Source organism: Salvelinus namaycush, chromosome 3, assembly GCF_016432855.1.
Source record: "Salvelinus namaycush isolate Seneca chromosome 3, SaNama_1.0, whole genome shotgun sequence".
Lineage (NCBI taxonomy): Eukaryota > Metazoa > Chordata > Actinopteri > Salmoniformes > Salmonidae > Salvelinus > Salvelinus namaycush.
Window position 1 is genome coordinate 26,076,287 of NC_052309.1, and position 21,296 is coordinate 26,097,582.

The window sequence follows — 21,296 nt, forward strand, 5'->3', positions numbered from 1 at the left end:
TTCCACACTTAACAATGTCCTGTGTGTATCAAGAACAGTCCACCACCTAAAGAACATCCAGCCAAACCTCACACATGGGCCAGCTTCCCTGTGGAACACTTCACACCTTGTACAGTCCACACCCAGACAAATTGAGACTGTTCTGAGGGCAAAGGTGTTCCTAATGTTTTGTACACTCAGTGTGTGTGCACAGCAAGTGATGTTTTGATTACAATTACATAAAACCATGCAACTAAATATTTAAATCATGGTATCAACACGCCAAGGCATAGAATTAAGGACACTTTAACGGAATTCTGAACGGCAAGCGCTTCCTAGAATAACGCATGAAAAACAAAGCTTATTTAGCATAAAGACTAGCTTAACTAAAGCAAGGATGTAAACAATACACAATGCTTTATTCTTGAACAACTGTGCCAAAAGCAGCTTTGTCGTAAAACTAAAAATACTGTCTAGGAAATGCAAATGGGTAGCTTCACTTTTCAAGGAGGCCCAAGTCCCCCCCCAATATAAAAAGATATCAGTGACAAATAAAAACAAGCTCATAAAACAGAACTAGCCATCTTGGAGCGCTTCTCTCAAATGGGGTGTCAGCAGCAATGTAAACTACAACTTTCAATAGACAATGCTTATATGAAACAACACCCTGGCATATTATTACACCAAGTAACTCAAATCTGCATTTGACAAGTCAAAAGGTCAAAACTGTAGATAGCCAGTGCAATAACAGAATATTGGAAAAAGTAGCCTACCCCACAGTAGGAGTATTTACTAACTACTTCCATCCCTTCTCTTGACACAGGGAATGAATGAATGGGCTGTGATGGTGGTGCTCCAGACATCCCTCCTTTGGTACAGGTTCACCGGGGGAAAAGGGTGGGGTTGTTACAAGGGAACATGGCTGAAGAGATACGACACAGACTCCCCGTTGTGTGTCCGACGAATAGCCTCTGCCAAGATCATGGAGATGTCAATAACCTGAAATGAGAAAACTAATTAACAAACCAGAATCTCACTCAGACTTATTGAATATTTCCCCACAGATAACTTCAAAACGCCAAAGATAAAACAATTGGTCAACTAAACACCAGTATGTGTGTAATATATCAGTGCATTCGGAAATTATTCAGACCACTTGACTTTTTCCCCATTTTGTTACGTTACAGCCTTACTCTAAAATGGATAAAAATAGTCCCCCCCCCCCTCATTAAAATCTACACACAATACCTCATAATGACAAAGCAAAAACAGGTTGACATTTTTGCATAGTAAACCTGAAATATCATATTTCTGTAAGTATTTGGACTCTTTACTCAGTACTTTGTTGAAGCACCTTTGGCAAAAATTACAGCCTCGAGTATTTTTGGGTATGACGCTACAAGCTTGGCACACCTGTATTTGGGCAGTTTCTCCCATTATTCTGTGCAGATTCTCTCAAGCTCAGTCAGGTTGGATGGGGAGCATTGCTGCACAGCTATTTTCAGGTCTCTAGAGATGTTCGATCGGGTTCAAGCCTGGGCTACTCAAGGACATTCAGAGACTTGTCCCAAAGCCACTCCTGCGTTGTCCTGTTGAAAGATGAACCTTCACCCCAGTCTGAGCGCTCTGGAGTAAGTTTTCATCAAGGATCTCTGTACTTTGCTCCATTCACCTTTGCCTCGATCCTGACTAGTCTCCCAGTCTCTGCCACTGAATAACATCCCCACAGCATGCTGCCACCACCACGCTTTACCATAGGGATGGTGCCAGGTTTCCTCCAGACGCTTGGCAGTCAGGCCAAAGAGTTCAATCTTGGTTTCATCAGACCAGAGAATCTTGTTTCTTATGGTCTGAGTGTCTTTAGGTTCATTTTGGCAACCTCCAAGCGGGATGTCATGTGCCTTTTACTGAGGAGTGGCTTCCGTCTGGCCACTCTACCATAAAGGCCTGATTGGTGGAGTGCTACAGAGATGGTTGTTCTTCTCGAAGGTTCTCCCATCTCCACAGAGGAACTCTGGAGCTATGTCAGAGTGACTATCGGGTTCTTGGTCCAAGGCCCTTCTCCCCCGATTGTTCAGTTTGGTCTGGCGGCCCGCTCTAGGAAGAGTCTTGGTGGTTCCAAACTTCTACCATTTAAGAATGATGGAGGCCACTGTGGGGACCTTCAATCCTGCAGACAATTTTTGGTACCTTTCCTCAGATCTGTGCTTCAACACAAATTCTGACTCTGAGCTCTCCGGACAATTCCTTTGACCTCATGGCTTGGTTTTTGCTCTGATATGCACTGTCAACTGTGGGACCTTATATAGACAGGCGTGTGCCTTTCCAAATCATGTCCAATCAATTGAATTTACCACAGGTGGACCAATCAAGTTGTAGAAACAAAGGATGATCAATGTAAACAGGATGCACCTGAGCTCAATTTCAAATCTCATAGCAAAGGGTCTGAATACATATGTAAATAAGGTATCTGTTTTTAATTTTAATACATTTGCAAACATTTCTAAAAACCTGTTTTCGCTTTGTCATTATGGGGTATTGTGTGTAGATACAATTATTTCAATCCTATTTTAGAATAAGGCTGTAACGTAACAAAATGTGGAAAAAGTTAAGGGGTCGGAGTTACTATCTGAAAACACTGTAGCATAGTTTCAACACAGTAAAGAGCGAGGACAATGCAATACACAGTAAGAATTAATCAAGCAGATACTGTAGTTAAGGCAACATGCTAAGCCATGGAAATGAAGATGTTGACAGACTGCTGCTTAGCTAATCATTGGACATTGTTTAAAGAGGTTGCTATGGAGTGGAGGGGGGTTGGTATGTGTGCTCTGTACTGGTGTCATGTGATCTGCTATTTGTGATAGCAAAACACTTGTCCAAACTTCAGCAACTTTCAGTGAATTTCTTACAGTTCAGAAAATGAACTACAATTAAATTATTTTAGAAAATAATATAATGTTTAAATTCCCCAAGTGACCTAAACCCTGCAACAACAAGTAAAGCGTTAGGTGCTAAGGCAGGGATTCACACCTAGGGCTGGGCGATTTATCAAATTAACTATGTTTTAGCGCGATATTAAACGCCTATATCACAAGAATCTCTCTATTATTAAAAAAAAAATGTATAAGCGCTAAAGCCCACTTGTTCTCATGTCTTTTTGGTCTTGTCGTTTTCACTTCTGTGATGGTGCACATTCCCATTATCACACACACACACACACACACACACACACCCTCCCATGCACAACAAAGATTAAAGAAAACCTTCTCTGACAAGTGGTTTCAACTTGACATTTGCATTTGAGGTTTGGTCCAACAGAATCGGTCATACGGACACCGACACATTGAGAAATGATTTTACTGTAATAGACGAGAACTTAAAAAGGGTATCATTGGAAAGGTTGTCTCAACTCCTCAAATTCCTCGATGAGCAGACACTGGAAAAAAAGGAGTATCAATGAATAGAGTCTGGAAAACGAATGCTCAGTTTGTTAAGTGCGGATACCCCTAGCAGCATTTTAGCCAGACTTATTTTATAAAATGTGCAATGAGCATAAACAACAATTATATAAGGAATTGGCAACACGTTCTCATTCTGAGAAATAAGGTAGGCCACTTGAATTCAACATCTGAACAAAGTGGACAGTCTATCATGCTGTTCAAACAGTTGGAGACTGACAGAAGGGTGTGTTAATTATTCAACTGTTCTACCTTGTTAGCAAGCAAATTGATCCAAATTATCTAGACTATAAATATAAAGATTAGCTGGCTACTCCCTAGCACGTGGGCTTGAGAGATGTTTGAGGCCAGTGTGCATTTTCTATACTGCCTGCTAAGTTGGTCATTATTAGTGAAAGTGCATGGTTCTGGTTAAATTTGTAACCAAAAGGCATTTTCAGACTTGAAAGCCAGATCAGTGATTATATATAAAAAAAAAAGCAAGTTAAACTATTTTGATAAAATAATTAAATTATTAGTAGTGCTGAGCGATTAGTGCTTCGAGGTCGGTTCAATTATGTAAATAATCAGTTTGATTGAATGCTGTAACACAGAATAAAAAACAGTTAAAGTCCCATGATGGTAGTGATTGCGTATCACTTAATTTATTCACATTACTTTAATAAAATATTTCAGTTGTGTAAATTGTTTTATTTGATGACTTTTTCATTCTGAGTCATCTCAACAGAGCTACTGCCAAGAGAATTCTCTTCTGTTATACTCACAGCCGTGTATATTCCCCCTGAAGCCGATACCACGACGGCCCTCAAATAACTACACTGGATACTATGCAAACTGGAAACCACATATCCTGAGGCCGCATTTATTGTATCCGGGGATTTTAACAAAGCTAATCTGAGGAAAACCCTACCGAAGTTCTACCAACACATTGACTGTAGCATTCGTTCTGAGAAAACATTGGACCACTGCTACTCAACTTTACAAAAGGCCCTCCCCCGCCCTCCCGTCAGCAAATCTGATCACAACCCAATTTTGCTCCTCCCTTCCTATAGGCAGAAGCTCAAACAGGAAGTACCTGTGCTACGGACTATTCAACGCTGGTCTGACCAATCGGAATCCATGCTTCACTCAGGGCTCCCGAGTGTCGCAGCAGTCTAAGGCACTGCATCTCAGTGCAAGAGGCATCACTACAGTCCCTGGTTCGAATCCGGCCGTGATTCGGAGTCCCATAGGGCGGCGCACAATCGGCCCACGTCGTCCAGGTTTGGCTGGGGTAGGCCGTCATTGTAAATAAGAATTTGTTCTTAACTGACTTGCCTAGTTAAATAAAAGGTTACATTTTTAAAAAGAATTCAAGATTGTTTTGATCACATGGACTGGGATATGTTCCGGGTAGCCTCGGAATAATATCGACAAATACACGGATACAGTAACTGAGCTTCAGGAAATGTTTAGATTTTGTACTCACTGTGACTATTAAAACCTACCCAAACCAGAAACCATGGATAGACGGCAGCATTCGCGCAAAACTGAAAGCGCGAACCACCACATTTAACCATGGCAAGGTGACTGGGAATATGGCCGAACACAAAAACAGTGTAGTTATTCCCTCCGTAAGGCAATCAAACAGGAAAAACGCCCGTAGAGATAAAGTGGAGTCGCAATTCAACGGCTCAGACACAAGACATATGTGGCAGGGTCTACAGACAATCAGGGATTATAAAAGGAAAACCAGCCATATCGCAGACAAGGACATCTGACTTCCGGATAAGCCAAACACCTTTTTTGCCCGCTTTGATGATAACACAGCGCCACCGACGCAGCCAGCTACCAAGGACTGTGGTCTCCCTTTCTCCGTGGCCGACATAAGTAAGACGTTTAAGTGTGTTAACCCTCGCAAGGCTGCCGGCCCAGACGGCATCCCTAGCCGTGTCCTCAGAGCATGCGCAGACCAGCTAGCTGGAGTGTTGACGGACATATTCAAACTCTCCCTATTCCAGTCTGCTGTCCCCACATGCTTCAAGATGTCCACCATTGTTCCTGTAGCCAAGAAAGCAAAAGAAACTGAACTAAATTACAACCGGCCCGTAGCACTCACTTCTGTCATCATGAAGTGCTTTGAGAGGCTAGTCAAGGATCATATCACCTCTACATTACCGGACACCCTAGACCCACTTCAATTTGCTTACCGCCCCCTTTAGATCTACAGACGACGCACTCGCCATCGCACTGCACACTGCCATATCCCATCTGGACAAGAGGAATACCTATGTAAGAATGCTGTTCATTGACTATAGCTCAGCATTCAACACCACAGTACCCTCCAAGCTCATCATTAAGCTCGGGGCCCTGGGTCTGAAGCCCACCCTGTGCAACTGGGTCCTGGACTTCCTGACGGGCCACCACCAGGTGGTGAAGGTAGGAAACAACACCGCTACTTCACTGACCCTCAACATAGGGGCCCCACAAGGGTGCATGCTCAGCCCCCTCCTGTACTCCCATGACTGCGTGGCCACACACGCCTCCAACTCAATCAAGTTTGCAGATGACAACAGTAGTAAGCCTGATTACCAAAAATGACAAGACAGCCTACAGGGAGTAGGTGAGGGCCCTGGGAGTGTGGTGACAGGAAAATAACCTCTCACTCAATGTCAACAAAACAAAGGAGCGGATCGTGGACTTCAGGAAACTGCAGAAACACCCCACTATCCACGTCGACGGGACTGCAGTGGAGAAGGTGGAAAGCTTACAGCTCCTCGGCGCACACATCAATGGCAAACTGAAATGGTCCACCCACGCAGACAGTGTGCTGAAGGCGCAACAGCACTTCAGGCTGAATTTTTTTGGGCTTGGCACCTAAAACTTTCACAGATGCACAATTGAGAGCATCCTGTCGTGCAGTATAGCCACCTGGTACAGCAACTGCACCGCCCGCAACCGTAGGGCTCTCCAGAGGGTGGAGCATCACCGGGGACAAACTACCTGCCCTCCAGGACACCTACAGCACCCGATGTCACAGGAATGCCAAAAAGATCAAGGACAACAACCACCCGAGCCACTGCCTGTTCACCCCACTATCATCCAGAAGGCAAGGTCAGTACAGGTGCATCAAAGCTGGGACAGAGAGACTGAAAAACAGCTTCTATCTCAAGGCCATCAGACTGTTAAATAGCCATCACTAGCACCTTAGAGGCTGCTGCCCTATATACTTAGACTTGAAATCACTGGCCACTTTAATAATGTTTACATATTTTGCATTACTCATCTCATATGTATACTGTATTCTATTCTACTGTATTTCAGTCCATGCCGCTCCGACATTGCTCGTTCAAATATTGATATATTCTTAATTCAATTAGATGCGTGTATTGTTGAGAAGTTGTTAGATATTACTGTACTGTTGGAGCTAGAAACACAAGCATTTCGCTACACCCGCAATAACATCTGCTAAACATGTGTATGTGACCAATAAAATTGGATTTGAACTTTGCACACTTGGCATTCTCTCAACCAGCTTCATGAGGTAGTCACCTGGAATACATTTCAATTAACAGGTGTGCCTTCTTAAAAATGAATGTGGAATTTCTTTCCTCAATGCGTTTGAGCCAATCAGTTGTGTTGTGACAAGGTTAGGGGTGGTAAACAGAAGACAGCCCTATTTGGTAAAAGACCAAGTCCATATTATGGCAAGAACTGCTCAAATAAACAAAGGACAAACAGTCCATCATTACTTTAAGACATGAAGGTCAGTCAATCCGGAAAATGTCAAGAACTTTGAAAGTTTCTCCAAGTGCAATCGCAAAAACAATCATGATGAAACTGGCTCTCATGAGGACCGCCACAGGAAAGGAAGACGCAGAGTTACCTCTGCTGCAGAGTTACCTCTGCTGCAGAGGATAAGTTCATTAGAGTTACCGGCCTCAGAAATTGCAGCCCAAATAAATGTGACAGAGTTCAAGTAAGACATCTCAACATCAACTGTTCAGAGGAAACTGCGTGAATCATGCCTTCATGGTCAAATTGCTCCAAAGAAACCACTACCAAAGGACACCAATAAGAAGAACATACTTGCTTGGGCCAAGAAACACAAGCAATGGACATTTATCATTATTATTTATTTAACCTTTATTTAACTAGGCAAGTCAGTTAAGAACAAATTCTTATTTACAATGACAACCTAGGAACAGTGGGTTAACTGCCTTGTTCAGGGGAGAACGACGGAGTTCTACCTTGTCAGCTCGGGGATTCGATCAAGCAACCTTTCGGTTACTGGCCCAACGCTCTAACCACTAGGCTACCTGCCGCCCCTTTAGACCGGTGGAAAATCCTTTGGTCTGGAGCCCAATTTTTCGATTTTTGGTTCCAACTGCGGTGTCTTTGTGAGATGCTGAGTTGGTGAACGGATGATCTCTGCATGTGTGGTTCCCACAGTGAAGCATGGAGGAGGTGGTGTGATCTTGTGGGGGTGCACTGCTGTTGACACTAGAAGTCGACCGATTATGATTTTTCAACGCCGATACCGATTATTGGAGGACCAAAAAAAGCCGATAACGATTAATCGGCCAATTTTTATATACAGTTTAAGTTGGAAGTTTACATACAATTAGGTTGGAGTCTTAAAACTAATTTTTCAACCACTCCACAAATTTCTTGTGAACAAACTATAGTTTGGCAAGTCGGTTAGGACATCTACTTTGTGCATGACACAAGTAATTTTTCCAAAATTGTTTACAGATTATTTAATTTATAACTCACTGTATCACAATTCCAGTGGGTCAGAGGTTGACTGTGCCTTTAAACAGCTTGGAAAATTCCAGAAAATTATGTCATGTCTTTAGAAGCTTCTGATAGGCTAATTGAGAAATGTGCAAATGAATCCCAGAACAACAGTAAAGGACCTTGTGAAGATGCTGGAGGAAGCAGGTACAAAAGTATCTATATCCACAGTAAAACGAGTCCTATATCAACATAACCTGAAAGGCCGCTCAGAAAGGAAGAATCCACTACTCCAAAACCGCCATAAAAAAGCCAGACTACGGTTTACAACTGCACATGGGGACAAAGATCATACTTTTTGGAGAACTGTCCTTTGGTATGATGAAACAAAAATAGAACTGTTTGGCCATAATGACCATCATTATGTTTGGAGGAAAAAGGGGAGGCTTGCAAGCCGAAGAACACCATCCCAACCGTGAAGCACGGGGGTGGCATCATGTTGTGGGGGTGCTTTGCTGCAGGAGGGACTGGTGCACTTCACAAAATAGATGGCTTCATGAGGGAGGAAAATGATGTGGATATATTGAAGCAACATCTCAAGACATCAGTCAGGAAGTTAAAGCTTGGTCGCAAATGGGTCTTCCAAATGAACAATGACCCCAAGCATACGTCCAAAGTTGTGGCAAAATGGCTTAAGGACAACGAAGTCAAGGTATTGGAGTGGCAATCACAAAGCCCTGACCTCAATCCTATAGAAAATTTGTGGGCAGAACTGAAAAAGCGTGTGCGAGCAACAAGGCCTACAAACCTGACTCAGTTACACCAGCTCTGTCAGGAGGAATGGGCCAAAATATACCCAACTTATTGTGGAAGCTTGTTGAAGGCTAAACAATTTAAAGGCAATGCTACCAAATACTAATTTAGTGTATGTAAGCTTCTGACCCACTGGGAATGTGATGAAATAAATAAAAGCTGAAATAAATAATTCTACTACTTATCTGACATTTCACATTCTTAAAATAAAGTGGTGATCCTAACTGACCTAAAACAGGGAATTTTTACTAGGATTAAATGTCAGGAATTGTGAAAAACCGAGTTTAAATGTATTTGGCTAAGGTGCATGTAAACTTCGACTGTTTATATTTATTTGTAATAATGACAATTACAACAATACTTAATGAACACTTATTTTAACTTAATATAATACATAAATGAAATAAATTTTGTCTCAAATAATGAAATGTTCAATTTGGTTTAAATAATACAAAAACACAGTGTTGAAGAAACTAAAAGTGCAATATGTGCCATTTGAAAAAGCTAACGTTTAAGTTCCTTGCTCAGAACATATGAAAGCTGGTGGTTCCTTTTTCACATGAGTCTTCAATATTCCCAGCTAAGAAGTTTTAGGTTGTAGTTATGACATGACTATTTCTCTCTATACCATTTGTATTTCATATACCTTTGACTATTGGATGTTCTTATAGGCACTATAGTATTGCCAGCTTAATCTCGGGAGTTGATAGGCTTGAAGTCATAAACAGCACTGTGCTTCAAGCAATGCGAAAAGCTGCTGGCAAACGGAGGAAAGTGCGGTTTGAATGAATGCTTACGAGCCTGCCGCTGCCTACCACCGCCTCAGTCAGACTGCTCTATCAAATCATAGACTTAATTATAATAAAACACACAGAAATACGAGCCTTGGGTCATTAATATGGCCAAATCCAGAACCGATTATTTCGAAAACAAAGCGTTCCGTATTTTACTGAACGGGTGGCAACCCTAAGTCTAAATATTGCTGTTACATTGCACAACCTTCCATGTTATGTCATAATTATGTAAAATTCTGGCAAATGAATTACTGTCTTTGTTAGGAAGAAATGGTCTTCACACAGTTCGCAACGAACCAGGCGACCCAAACTGCTGCATATACCCTGACTCTGCTTACACTGAACGCAACGAGCCAGGCGACCCAAACTGCTGCATGTACCCTGACTCTGCTTACACTGAACGCAACGAGCCAGGCGACCCAAACTGCTGCATATACCCTGACTCTGCTTACACTGAACACAACGAACCAGGCGACCCAAACTGCTGCATGTACCCTGACTCTGCTTACACTGAACGCAACGAGCCAGGCGACCCAAACTGCTGCATGTACCCTGACTCTGCTTACACTGAACACAACGAGCCAGGCGACCCAAACTGCTGCATATACCCTGACTCTGCTTACACTGAACGCAACGAGCCAGGCGGCCCAAACTGCTGCATATACCCAGACTCTGCTTACACTGAACACAACGAGCCAGGCGGCCCAAACTGCTGCATATACCCAGACTCTGCTTACACTGAACACAACGAGCCAGGCGGCCCAAACTGCTGCATATACCCTGACTCTACTTACACTGAACACAAGAGAAGTGACACAATTTCAGGCACCGCATTGATTATATGCAACGCAGGACATGCTAGTTAAACTAGTAATATCATCAACCATGTGTAGTTAACTAGTGATTATGTTAAGAGATTGTTTTTTTAATAAGATAAGTTTAATGCTAGCTAGCAACTTACCACGGCTCCTTGCTGCCTGCACTTGCGTAACAGGCGGTCAGCCTGCCACGCAGTCTCCTCGTGGATTGCAATATAATTGGCCATAATCGGCATCCAAAAATGCAGATTACCGATTGTTATGAAAACTTGAAAATCGGCCCAAATTAAATCGGCCATTCCGATTAATCGGTCAACCTCTAGTTGACCCTGTCATTGATTTATTTAGAATTCAAGGCACACTTAACCAGCATGGCTACCACAGCGATAAGCCACACCATCTGGTTTGCACTTAGTCGGACTATCATTTGTTTTTCAACAAAACAATGACCCAACACATCTCCAGGCAGTGTAAGGGCTATCTGACCAAGAAGGAGAGTGATGAGTGCTGCATCAGATGACCTGGCCTCCACAATCCCCCAACCTCAACCCAATTGAGATGGTTTGGAATGAGTTGGACCGCAGACTGAAGGAAAAGCAGCCAACAAGTGCTCAGCATATGTGGGAACTCCTTAAAGACCATGGAAAAGCATTCCAGGTGAAGCTGGTTGAGAGAATACCAAGAGTGTGCAAAGCTGTCAAGGCAAAGGTTGGTTATTTTGAAGAATCTAAAATATTTAACACTTCTTTTTTTACTACTTGATTCCATGTGTTATTTCATAGTTTTGATGTCTTCACTATTATTCTACAATATAGAAAATAGTCCAAATAGAGAAAAACCAAACAGTAGTAGGTGTGTGAGTAGGTGTGTCCAAACTTTTGACTGGTACTGTATGTAGAATATTTGCCTGTTGGAAATTACAACTCCCTACTACATCACAGTTCAGGATGGATCTGATTTATCTGTAGAGAAACTGTGCAACGTGCGCCTTGAGCTCATAGGGGAAAAAATGAATGAAATGGAACTCAAACAAATTGAGTCAACGTCTGTCAGTTGTTTAAAAAACAACAAAAAATAACCTACATTTTAGTTAGTCGCTCAGCACTAATTATTAGTGGGTCTTATGATTGTGGAAGGCTTATATTTTAGCCTAGGTATAATTTCACAAGCCATGAATTCATTAGATTATTGCTGACTGTTTGACATGCAGTGTATTTTACCTTTAATTGTACAAAATATATATATTGCGAATCTCCATATCGCCCAGCCCTATTCTGACCTGTATTTTTGAACAGTGTTTCATCTTGTCCTCCTGAGGGATGGTATTCGTGACAACCACAGCCTCAAAACAGGCATTGTCAATGCGGGTGATGGCAGGGCCTGAAAAGATCCCATGGGTCAGGATAGCGTAGACCTTTGTAGCTCCAGCAGAGACGAGCCTGGATGTCCAGAAGGATAAAAAGACAAACAAAAAAGAAAACGAAAATAGGTTGAATCCCCCCCCTTTTGTTTGTAAACAACCTTGCTATCAAATTTATATTTTCAGAGACTGTTCCCTAAACAAATGTAATAGCTCCTCAGTATCGGTAGTACATTTAAAGATTGAATATTCAGTCTCTGCTCTGTAAAGATATATGCAGCTAAAACACAGTAGTGACTCACTTATCTGCAGCATGGCAGATGGTGCCGCAGGTGTCTGCCATGTCATCAACCAAGATGGCCACTCTGTCCTTCACGTCCCCCACCAGGACCATGCGGTCCACCTCGTTAGCCTTCTTTCTCTCTTTGTGGATGAGCGCGAAGTCCACATTCAGCCTGTCTGCTATAGAGGTGACCCTGCAAGGGGAATCCACAGATTGGTGAGGTTATGGTACTACAGATGATGTCAATTATTCCACAAAGTTACATCACATTACAATTAACATAAAACTATAAACCTGTTTCTTACTATATGATAAATCCCAAATTACAAACACATGCACTGATGACAGTATCAAAAAGATTGTTGCCTATTACAACTAAATGGTTGTAATAATGAAGGAGGGGAAAGTAACAAACACGTTAATGAATTGATCCACAATCATCCTTTCGACGTGCTGATATTTCTAACAACTAAAATCTGTCCCTTTGAATTGACGAAGCATCTGTAGGCCAATTGGTACCTGCTTTACCTTTTTGCTCCCCCGGCATCAGGAGACACAATGGTGCAATTCTTCCACTCATTGATGTTCTCTTTGATCCATTTCAGCACAGCTGGCTCAGCGTATAGATTGTCCACAGGGATATCAAAGAACCCCTACAGAGGCGTACAGAGAGCAAAACCATGATAAGATACAGGATCATTAGTCAGTGTCCTCAAACTTCCAACAGCTTTTTGGAGAAAATGTAATGTGGCTCATTATAGTATGTAACAAGTATAGTCTAATGAATAGTTTTTACATCTTACTTGTGAATACTACAATAGTGACTGCAATATACTGATGGAATGAGACAACTAATGTGCCAGATTGCTCACCTGTATCTGCGAGGCATGCAGGTCCATGGTGATAATGTGATTGGCTCCTGACACTGACAACATGTTGGCCACCAGCTTTGCAGAGATGGGTGCCCTACTCTGAAGAAGAACATTGTTAACCTCTATGCTTATACAATGCCTGAAGGACCATTGAGCCACTGTAATTATATATACACTGCTCAAAAAAATAAAGGGAACACTTAAACAACACAATGTAACTCCAAGTCAATCACACTTCTGTGAAATCAAACTGTCCACTTAGGAAGCAACACTGATTGACAATACATTTCACATGCTGTTGTGCAAATGGAATAGACAAAAGGTGGAAATTATAGGCAATTAGCAAGACAATTTTTTTTTTTTTTTTTTTAAAGGAATTACCCATCTCCTTTCTGAATTAGCTTTGTCAGTAGGGTTGCAAAGGGTCGGAAACTTTCCGGTAAATTTCCGGAAGTTTTTCATGGGAAGTTAAGCCCTGGAATTTTGGAAATGTTGCTTAAATTCATCAAAATAATTAGCTTATAACAGTGAACCATTTTTGTGCGGTACACAAGTTAATTATAGGTCTTGTGGCGTATTTTGGTTAAACTATCCCCAATTCAATGGAATTGTAACCCTCTGCATGCACAGTGCATTCTTCCATCACATGTGCAGCTGATTCTCAAGATCTTGCACACTAATGAGATGCTATTTAGCCCACACTACTACACTGTCTGAGTCAAGGACTACATGCTTTCTGGTAAGTTTTGATTACAATACTGGGTGGGGTGAATATATTTTATATCACATACATCATTTTTTGTTAACTAGTAAATATTAGCCTACAGCAAAGTGTGTTAAAATCATTTCTAACTTGCTAATTTCTGCTAGTTAGTTTTTTCTACCATGTGGGTTTTAGCTTGCTTGAGCCTGCTAACTGAAGAGTGTTAATTCGCCTGTTTCCATACATGCTTCATAAAAAATAAAAATAAATCTTAGAAAGGAGTTTAATCTAACTGCTAAACTATTTCTGTACATGGAGTTGTATTATTATTTTTACTAATTTTTTTCTCATCTTTACAGTAAAATGCCACGGACACTATCTGATGTGTGGAGACATTTCACTGCAGCTAATGTAGAAGAAAAAGCTGTGTACATTTGCAAATACTAAGCCAAATCATGTGAAGAATGCAACAAAGATGCAGAATCATCTGGCCAAGTGCATAAAGTTCTCTCAGCTCTCACAACCTCTGACAAGAGTCCCTCTATTCGAGGTGAAAATTATGAATCAGACACCTTATCGATAGCAACAGCTCATGGTCCTCCTGGAATCAGAAGTTTTTTGGACTCAATGGAGGAACGTAGTCAGAGAAATGCTGATGAATGTCTTGTTCGAGCTGTGTATGCAACTGGTTCACCTCTGATGCTCACAGGCAATGTCTATTGGAAGAGATTTCTGAATGTTCTTCGCCCAGCATACACCCCTCTAACCAGACATACTTTATCTTCTCATTTTCTGGATGCAGAGTTCAAGTGAAGGTCAAGCAAATCATAGAGAAAGCAGACTGTTTTGCAATCATCTCTGCTGGGTGGTCAAATGTTTGTGGGCAAGGAATAATTAACTACAATAATTAACTGTTTGACAGTCTCCTGGAGGGGAAGGAGTGTCTCCAAGAAATGGCCATATCACAGTCTGCCATCAAGAGGATCCTCTTGGATTATGTATTTTGGGAGAGAGTGGTAAGCAGCCTGAAACCTATAGCAGTAGCCATTGAACCGATTGAGGGAGACAATGCCATCCTGTCGGATGTTCAGACTCTGCTTGCAGAATAAATCTGTACTGCCCTGCCCACTTCACTGTTGCTCCAAGCAGAGGAAACTGCAGTTCTGAAATGCATCAAAAAGCGTGAAGACTTCTGCCTGAAGCCCATACACGCCGCAACGTACATGTTGGATCCCCAAGTATGCTGGTAAGAGCACCCTACCTGGTGCAGAGATCAACAAGGCCTATGGTGTCATCACTACCATGCCTTGCCACCTTGGCCTGGATGAGGGCACAGTTCTTGGCAGTCTGGCGAAGTACACTTCCAAGCAAGGGCTTTGGGATGGAGATGCAATATAGCAGTCGTGCCAACATATCTCATCAGCCACCTGGTGGAAGGGACTTTGTGGATCTGAGGCTCTTTCCCCTGTTGCCTCCATCATCCTCCAAATCACACCAACATCAGCCGCCTCAGAGTGTAACTGGTCCTTGTTTGGGAACACACACACACACCAAAGCACGCAACAGGCTGACCAATACAAGGGTTGAAAAATTGGTGGCCATCCAGGCAAATTTGAGCCAGATAATGAGCCATCCTCAACAAGGTTGGAAAGTGACAGTGAAGATGAGGCCTCAGAGTCTGATGTTCAAGAGTTGGACATTGAGGAGGTCCAAGGAGAAGACATGGAAGCCTGAGAGGAAGACAGTCTAGAAACTAAAGCTTTGGTTATCATTTTACAAATGCACGTTGAAAACGTTTTTGGGAGATGCAATGGATCATTGGGATCATTCAATATTCCCTTTCTTTTGATGGATTTAATAATTTGCAATTATGTCTACTTATAATAAACATTTTACCTTATGTTTCTGTTTCAATATATGGTAAATATATGAAATGCAAAAAAACATCTACATTTAAATGGTATTAATAATTTGCATATATTTCCATTAATTCCCAAGAAAGTTTCCACCTCAATATTCCCCAAAATGTGCAACCCTAATTAGTCCATTCAACCAAAGTGGTTCGTCCAATAGGGCGTTTTTGAAAAGCAGGCAAATCAAATAACTGACTGATATTGATAGTGCAGAGCAGCGGTTCCCAAACTAGGGGTTACGAGCCACATGTGCGGTCTCCTGATATTAAAAATGGGGTCGCGGGAGAATTTCATTCCCACTGTGAATTGCTAGGCCCGCTACACTATGAAACCACACTATTGCAGAGATGTTCATGTCACCGGACGCAATTGATATAGTGAAAACAATGTGTGGGGAGGCAGATGTGCAGAAACTCACAGCAATACCGTTGTCAGATAACACTGTTAAACTAAGAATTAATGCTATTGCTAGCAATCAAAAGAAAACTGACTGAATGACAAACTCCCCAGTGTATGCTCTCCAAATGGAAATTAGCTGTGAGGGCCGAGATGCCCATGCATTGACTTTTGTTCGCTACACACATCAGGGAATGCTATTCACGAGGACCTATTGCTCGGTCTCACGATTCAAGAGCATAAAACGGCAGAGGAGATGTTCAGTGTGCTGCGTGGCCATATTGACGAAAAACAAATTCCATGGGCTCAAACGGTAGACTTATGCACAGATGGGGCTCAATCTATGGCGGGGCAGGGCAAGCCTCTGCACTCTAGTTTTGAATGTCTCCCTCTCCCATATGGATATACTGAGAGCAACTGGCGGCAAAAGAGCTGAGCACAGAACTCTGAGATAAATTGCAGCAGGTAACTTTGATATTAAACTACATCCACATCTGTTCGCAAAACTATGTGGAGATATGGGACCAGAGCATGACAATGTTCTATTTCACACCAAGGCTTGGTAGTTATCGAGAGGGAGTGTTGGAAAGATTTTTTCACATTGAGAGAAGAATTGTTGTCATGTAACAGACATATTTGGGAAACTGAACGCAAGCATGCAGGGGAAATACAAAAACATTTTACAGATGAGTGAATCAGTGGATTCAGAGGAAAGAATTCTTATTGGAGAGTCTTTCCAAAGTGAATCATGACACCTTCCCTCAGCTGTGCATGTTTCTAACAGAAAACAGAATCAGTAAGTGTCCCATACGAGTGATGGCTGCTCACCTCCAACACTTGGAAGAGCGCTTTCTGACCTACTTCCCAATCCTGACTCAGTTGACATGCCGGTAAGTGAAATCGAACAGCTGATCACAAGCGGTCATGTGACCGAATGCTGCAGACAACGTAGAAGTTTTTGCTCCCGACTCAAAGGGAATAACCTGCAGTCTCCCTCTAAGCATTACAACTCATGGTACCCTTCGCCAGCTCATATCTGTGTGAAGCTGGATCCAGTTATCTTGTCTGCATTAAAACCAAATATAGATCCAGGTTGGATGTGACAGCAGAGATGAGGTGCACACTTTCGACCACGCCCCCTGACGCGACATGCATCAAGCACACCCATCTCATTAGTGGCGGTGAAAAGAGACATATCAGACTAATTTGCAAATGACTGTCATAGCCCCACATTAAAAGGAAGTGATAATTTGAGAAGACAATCAGATATATTATTAGAATTAGAGGTCGACCGATTATGATTTTTCAACGCCGATACCGATTATTGGAGGACCAAAAAAAGCCGATACCGATTAATCGGCCGTTTTTTTGTTTGTTGTTGTAATAATGACAATTACAACAATACTGAATGAACACTTATTTTAACTTAATATAATACATCAATAAAATCAATTTAGCCTCAAATAAATAATGAAACATGTTCAATTTGGTTTAAATAATGCAAAAACAAAGTGTTGGAGAAGAAAGTAAAAGTGCAATATGTGCCATGTAAGAAAGCTAACGTTTTAAGTTCCTTGCTCAGAACATGAGAACATATGAAAGCTGGTGGTTCCTTTTAACATGAGTCTTCAATATTCCCAGGTAAGAAGTTTTAGGTTGTAGTTATTATAGGAATTATAGGACTATTTCTCTCTATACCATTTGTATTTCATTAACCTTTGACTATTGGATGTTCTTATAGGCACTTTAGTATTGCCAGTGTAACAGTATAGCTTCCATCCCTCTCCTCGCTCCTACCTGGGCTCGAACCAGGAACACAACGACAACAGCCACCCTCGAAGCAGCATTACCCATGCAGAGCAAGGGGAATAACTACTCCAAGTCTCAGAGCGAGTGACGTTTGAAACGCTATTAGCACGCACCCCGCTAACTAGCTATCCATTTCACATCGGTTACACCAGCCTAATCTCGGGAGTTGATAGGCTTGAAGCACAGCAAAGAGCTTCTGGCAAAACGCAGGAAAGTGCTGTTTGAATGAATGCTTACGAGCCTGCTGCTGCCTACCACCGCTCAGTCAGACTGCTCTATCAAATCATAGACTTAGTTATAACATAATAACACACAGAAATACGAGCCTTAGGTCATTAATATGGTAGAATCCGGAAACTATCATCTCGAAAACAAGACGTTTATTCTTTCAGTGAAATACGGAACCGTTCCGTATTTTATCTAACGGGTGGCATCCATAAGTCTAAATATTCCTGTTACATTGCACAACCTTCAATGTTATGTCATAATTACGTAAAATTCTGGCAAATTAGGCGGCCCAAAATGTTGCATATACACTGACTCTGCGTGCAATGAACGCAAGAGAAGTGACACAATTTCACCTGGTTAATATTGCCTGCTAACCTGGATTTCTTTTAGCTAAATATGCAGGTTTAAAAAGATATACTTCTGTGTATTGATTTTAAGAAAGGCATTGATGTTTATGGTTAGGTACACATTGGCGCAACGATACGCACCGCATCGATTATATGCAACGCAGGACACGCTAGATAAACTAGTAATATCATCAACCATGTGTAGTTAACTAGTGATTATGATTGATTGATTGTTTTTTATAAGATAAGTTTAATGCTAGCTAGCAACTTACCTTGGCTTCTACTGCATTCGCGTAACAGGCAGGCTCCTCGTGGAGTGCAATGTAATCAGGTGGTTAGAGCGTTGGACTAGTTAACTGTAGGTTGCAAGATTGAATCCCCCGAGCCTACAAGGTAAAAATCTGTCGTTCTGCCCCTGAACGAGGCAGTTAACCCACCGTTCCTTGGCCGTCATTGAAAATAAGAACGTGTTCTTAACTGATTTGCCTAGTTAAATAAAGGTGAGAAAAAAAAACGCCAAATCGGTGTCCAAAAATAACGATTTCCGATTGTTATGAAAACTTGAAACCGGCCCTAATTAATCAGCCATTCCGATTAATCGGTCGACCTCTAATTAGAATGTTTTTCAATTGACTGCCATTGCCCCAAATATTTAAAAAAAAAGTTAACATTGGCTGTTAATTACAACAAAAAAATGTCCTCATGGTTGGGGCCGTGAGAATTTTTAGATATCAAAATGGGGTCGTGGGCCAAAAAAGTTTGGGAACCCCTGGTGTAGTGTGTTGGTGCTGTGAATAGAGAACAAACTATTTAAGTTTCCCTCACCCCCACCTTGTCCTTCTTGTCTTGTCTTGCATATGGGAAACAGGGGATGACAGCCGTGACTCGTGAGGCAGAGGCAATCTTACAGGCATTGATCATGATGAGGAGCTCCATTAAGTTATCGTTAATCTCACCACAACCACTCTGGACAATGTAGACGTCCTCTCCTCTGACACTCTCCCCAATCTCCACGCTGCAGGAGTAAATCATGTGGTGTCAGACAGTAGACTATACATGGTGACAGGACCATAACAAGTAGAGAACATTAAGATCATAGCATCATGGGCTTCCAGGTCAATGGATACAACTCAATGAATGAATGTTCCATATATTCACAGTCATACATTTCTGCTCTACCAACTATTCTGTGATGTAACATTATACCAACAACATAACTTGAAAAAGAAACAGATGATATTGAAGAAACCTATGGATGTCAACACTCAGGATGAGCCCTATTATTACAAACCTCCAGGTAAACAATATTCTTAAGCTTTTCACATGTCAAAGGCACCTGCTACTTATACCCTGCAACAAGCAAGCAAGTCCCATGTCTACTGTCAAACAGGATCATTTTACAACACTAGTAAAAACACAGTACAACTCAGAAGTACTAATATGGTTATATGAAAATAAGCCACAACGTCAAAATCGTCTATATCGTAAAATTGTAACATTTGCTGTTTGGTCTTAATATAAGGTTAGGCATAACTTTAAATGTAGGTTTGAAATCACATTTGATTATGTATTTTAGAATTAGGCGGGGTTTGACATTGTGGCAACAAGTGACGATCCCATGAAAGGTCATTGAAATGACATCCCACGATTACAATCCAAACGGTTTTTGGGAGTTGAAGTTCGAGACCTCCTTCCCTTACCCGGTCTCATTTGATGGTAAATATAAAATTGCCAACACAACTAGTTAACTAGATACTACTGGTACAGGTTTGTAGATGCCAACCGCCGTTGAACTCCAATGCCCGGGTTGTGGTAAACTAATCTTAGCTACTATAGTTAGCAACAACGACCACTGACTCGCACTTTCAATTGGCCACGTGGGCTAACTTAACTTTCCGTTATCTAACGTTAGCAAACAATTACTACAAAATTCACACATTTGTAAAAAAAAAGAAAAACTAAATTGCTTAAATACAACCTACCATGTCTCCTGATTGCTGAATTTTTTAGTCACAACCTTCCCCAATTCAAGTCCCAGGCGGTCGGCAATTTTCTGGCCAAGGTCCGGATGAGAGCTGCCGCTGAATATCTTTATGTTAGGCATTTTGGACCTACAAGGGATACGATTGAAGTAACCAAACACCCGTGGCTACATAAATACACGGCTAACAAGCAAAAACATACATAAATGTTAGCTATCTTCTCTTTAGCTAACCCACCAACAGCCAAGGAGGAGCGCTTGGGATGGTGAATAATTTTTTTGTCTATAGGTTGGCTGGGTTACTCTTACTATACCGTGCTGAAATTGATGACGGGGAAAGGTTGTGTGGTGAGAACTCGATCGGTTGAAATACGATAGGAGCGTTTACTTCAGAGAGCGCTCCGTAAGCCACGCCCCAGTGGACCGAGCTTAACATGTTGCACCGGGACACGTTTTATAGCCTGTAATTTTGCTATGGGTCAGCGGTGGTTCTGTGTAGAGTAGTTATGCTAGTATATAGACCAATGTATTTCAGTTAATTTCGTTTTTGACTTAAGTAAAAAATCTTTGAGTAGTAGTCCTAAACAAGGAAACAACGAGTCCCAAACAGTTCGCAACAGAACAAACCAGAGGGTGCATCGTTTACTACCTAAATTATTGGGATCATCTGGTTACAACCTGTGTTTGGAATACATTAGAAATACAAATAAAGATATAATTAAATTTGCTTTGAAAAGACAGGCCTGGCTGAGAATATAGCATTCCGTTTTCTGCCTGAGTGTGGCGCTGTTAACCGCAATTTTCTAAATCCATAATTAACCTC

The 21,296-nt window shown here is 41.7% G+C and overlaps 1 protein-coding gene across 5 annotated transcripts; it reads right to left on the bottom strand.

The window, feature by feature from the left end:
- On the bottom strand, nt 1–20,840 carry LOC120045136 (ribose-phosphate pyrophosphokinase 1-like). Of its 5 annotated transcripts, none has more exons than XM_038990043.1 (7): nt 20,475–20,840; nt 19,318–19,507; nt 13,097–13,195; nt 12,753–12,877; nt 12,244–12,417; nt 11,861–12,020; nt 1–978 (listed from the first exon to the last, which is right to left on the bottom strand). In XM_038990043.1, the coding sequence occupies exons 1-7, from the start codon at nt 20,594–20,596 to the stop codon at nt 886–888; spliced, it is 963 nt and encodes a 320-aa protein (XP_038845971.1). In that variant the 5' UTR covers nt 20,597–20,840; the 3' UTR covers nt 1–885. The 5 variants fall into 5 exon arrangements, with proteins under 5 accessions (XP_038845971.1, XP_038845972.1, XP_038845973.1 ...); XM_038990044.1 differs by having other exon boundaries at nt 19,324–19,507; nt 20,475–20,839; XM_038990045.1 differs by having other exon boundaries at nt 20,471–20,489.
- Nucleotides 20,841–21,296: the final 456 nt, after the last annotated feature.

Excerpts from the sequence above, each read along its gene's own strand:
- LOC120045136 (XM_038990043.1), bottom strand. The coding sequence starts at position 20,596 with ATGCCTAACATAAAGATATTCAGCGGCAGCTCTCATCCGGACCTTGGC. Across the intron at positions 19,508-20,474 it reads TTCAGCAATCAGGAGACATG|CGTGGAGATTGGGGAGAGTG; the intron begins GTAGGTTGTATT and ends TTACTCCTGCAG. Across the intron at positions 979-11,860 it reads AACACTGTTCAAAAATACAG|GTTATTGACATCTCCATGAT; the intron begins GTCAGAATAGGG and ends TTCTCATTTCAG.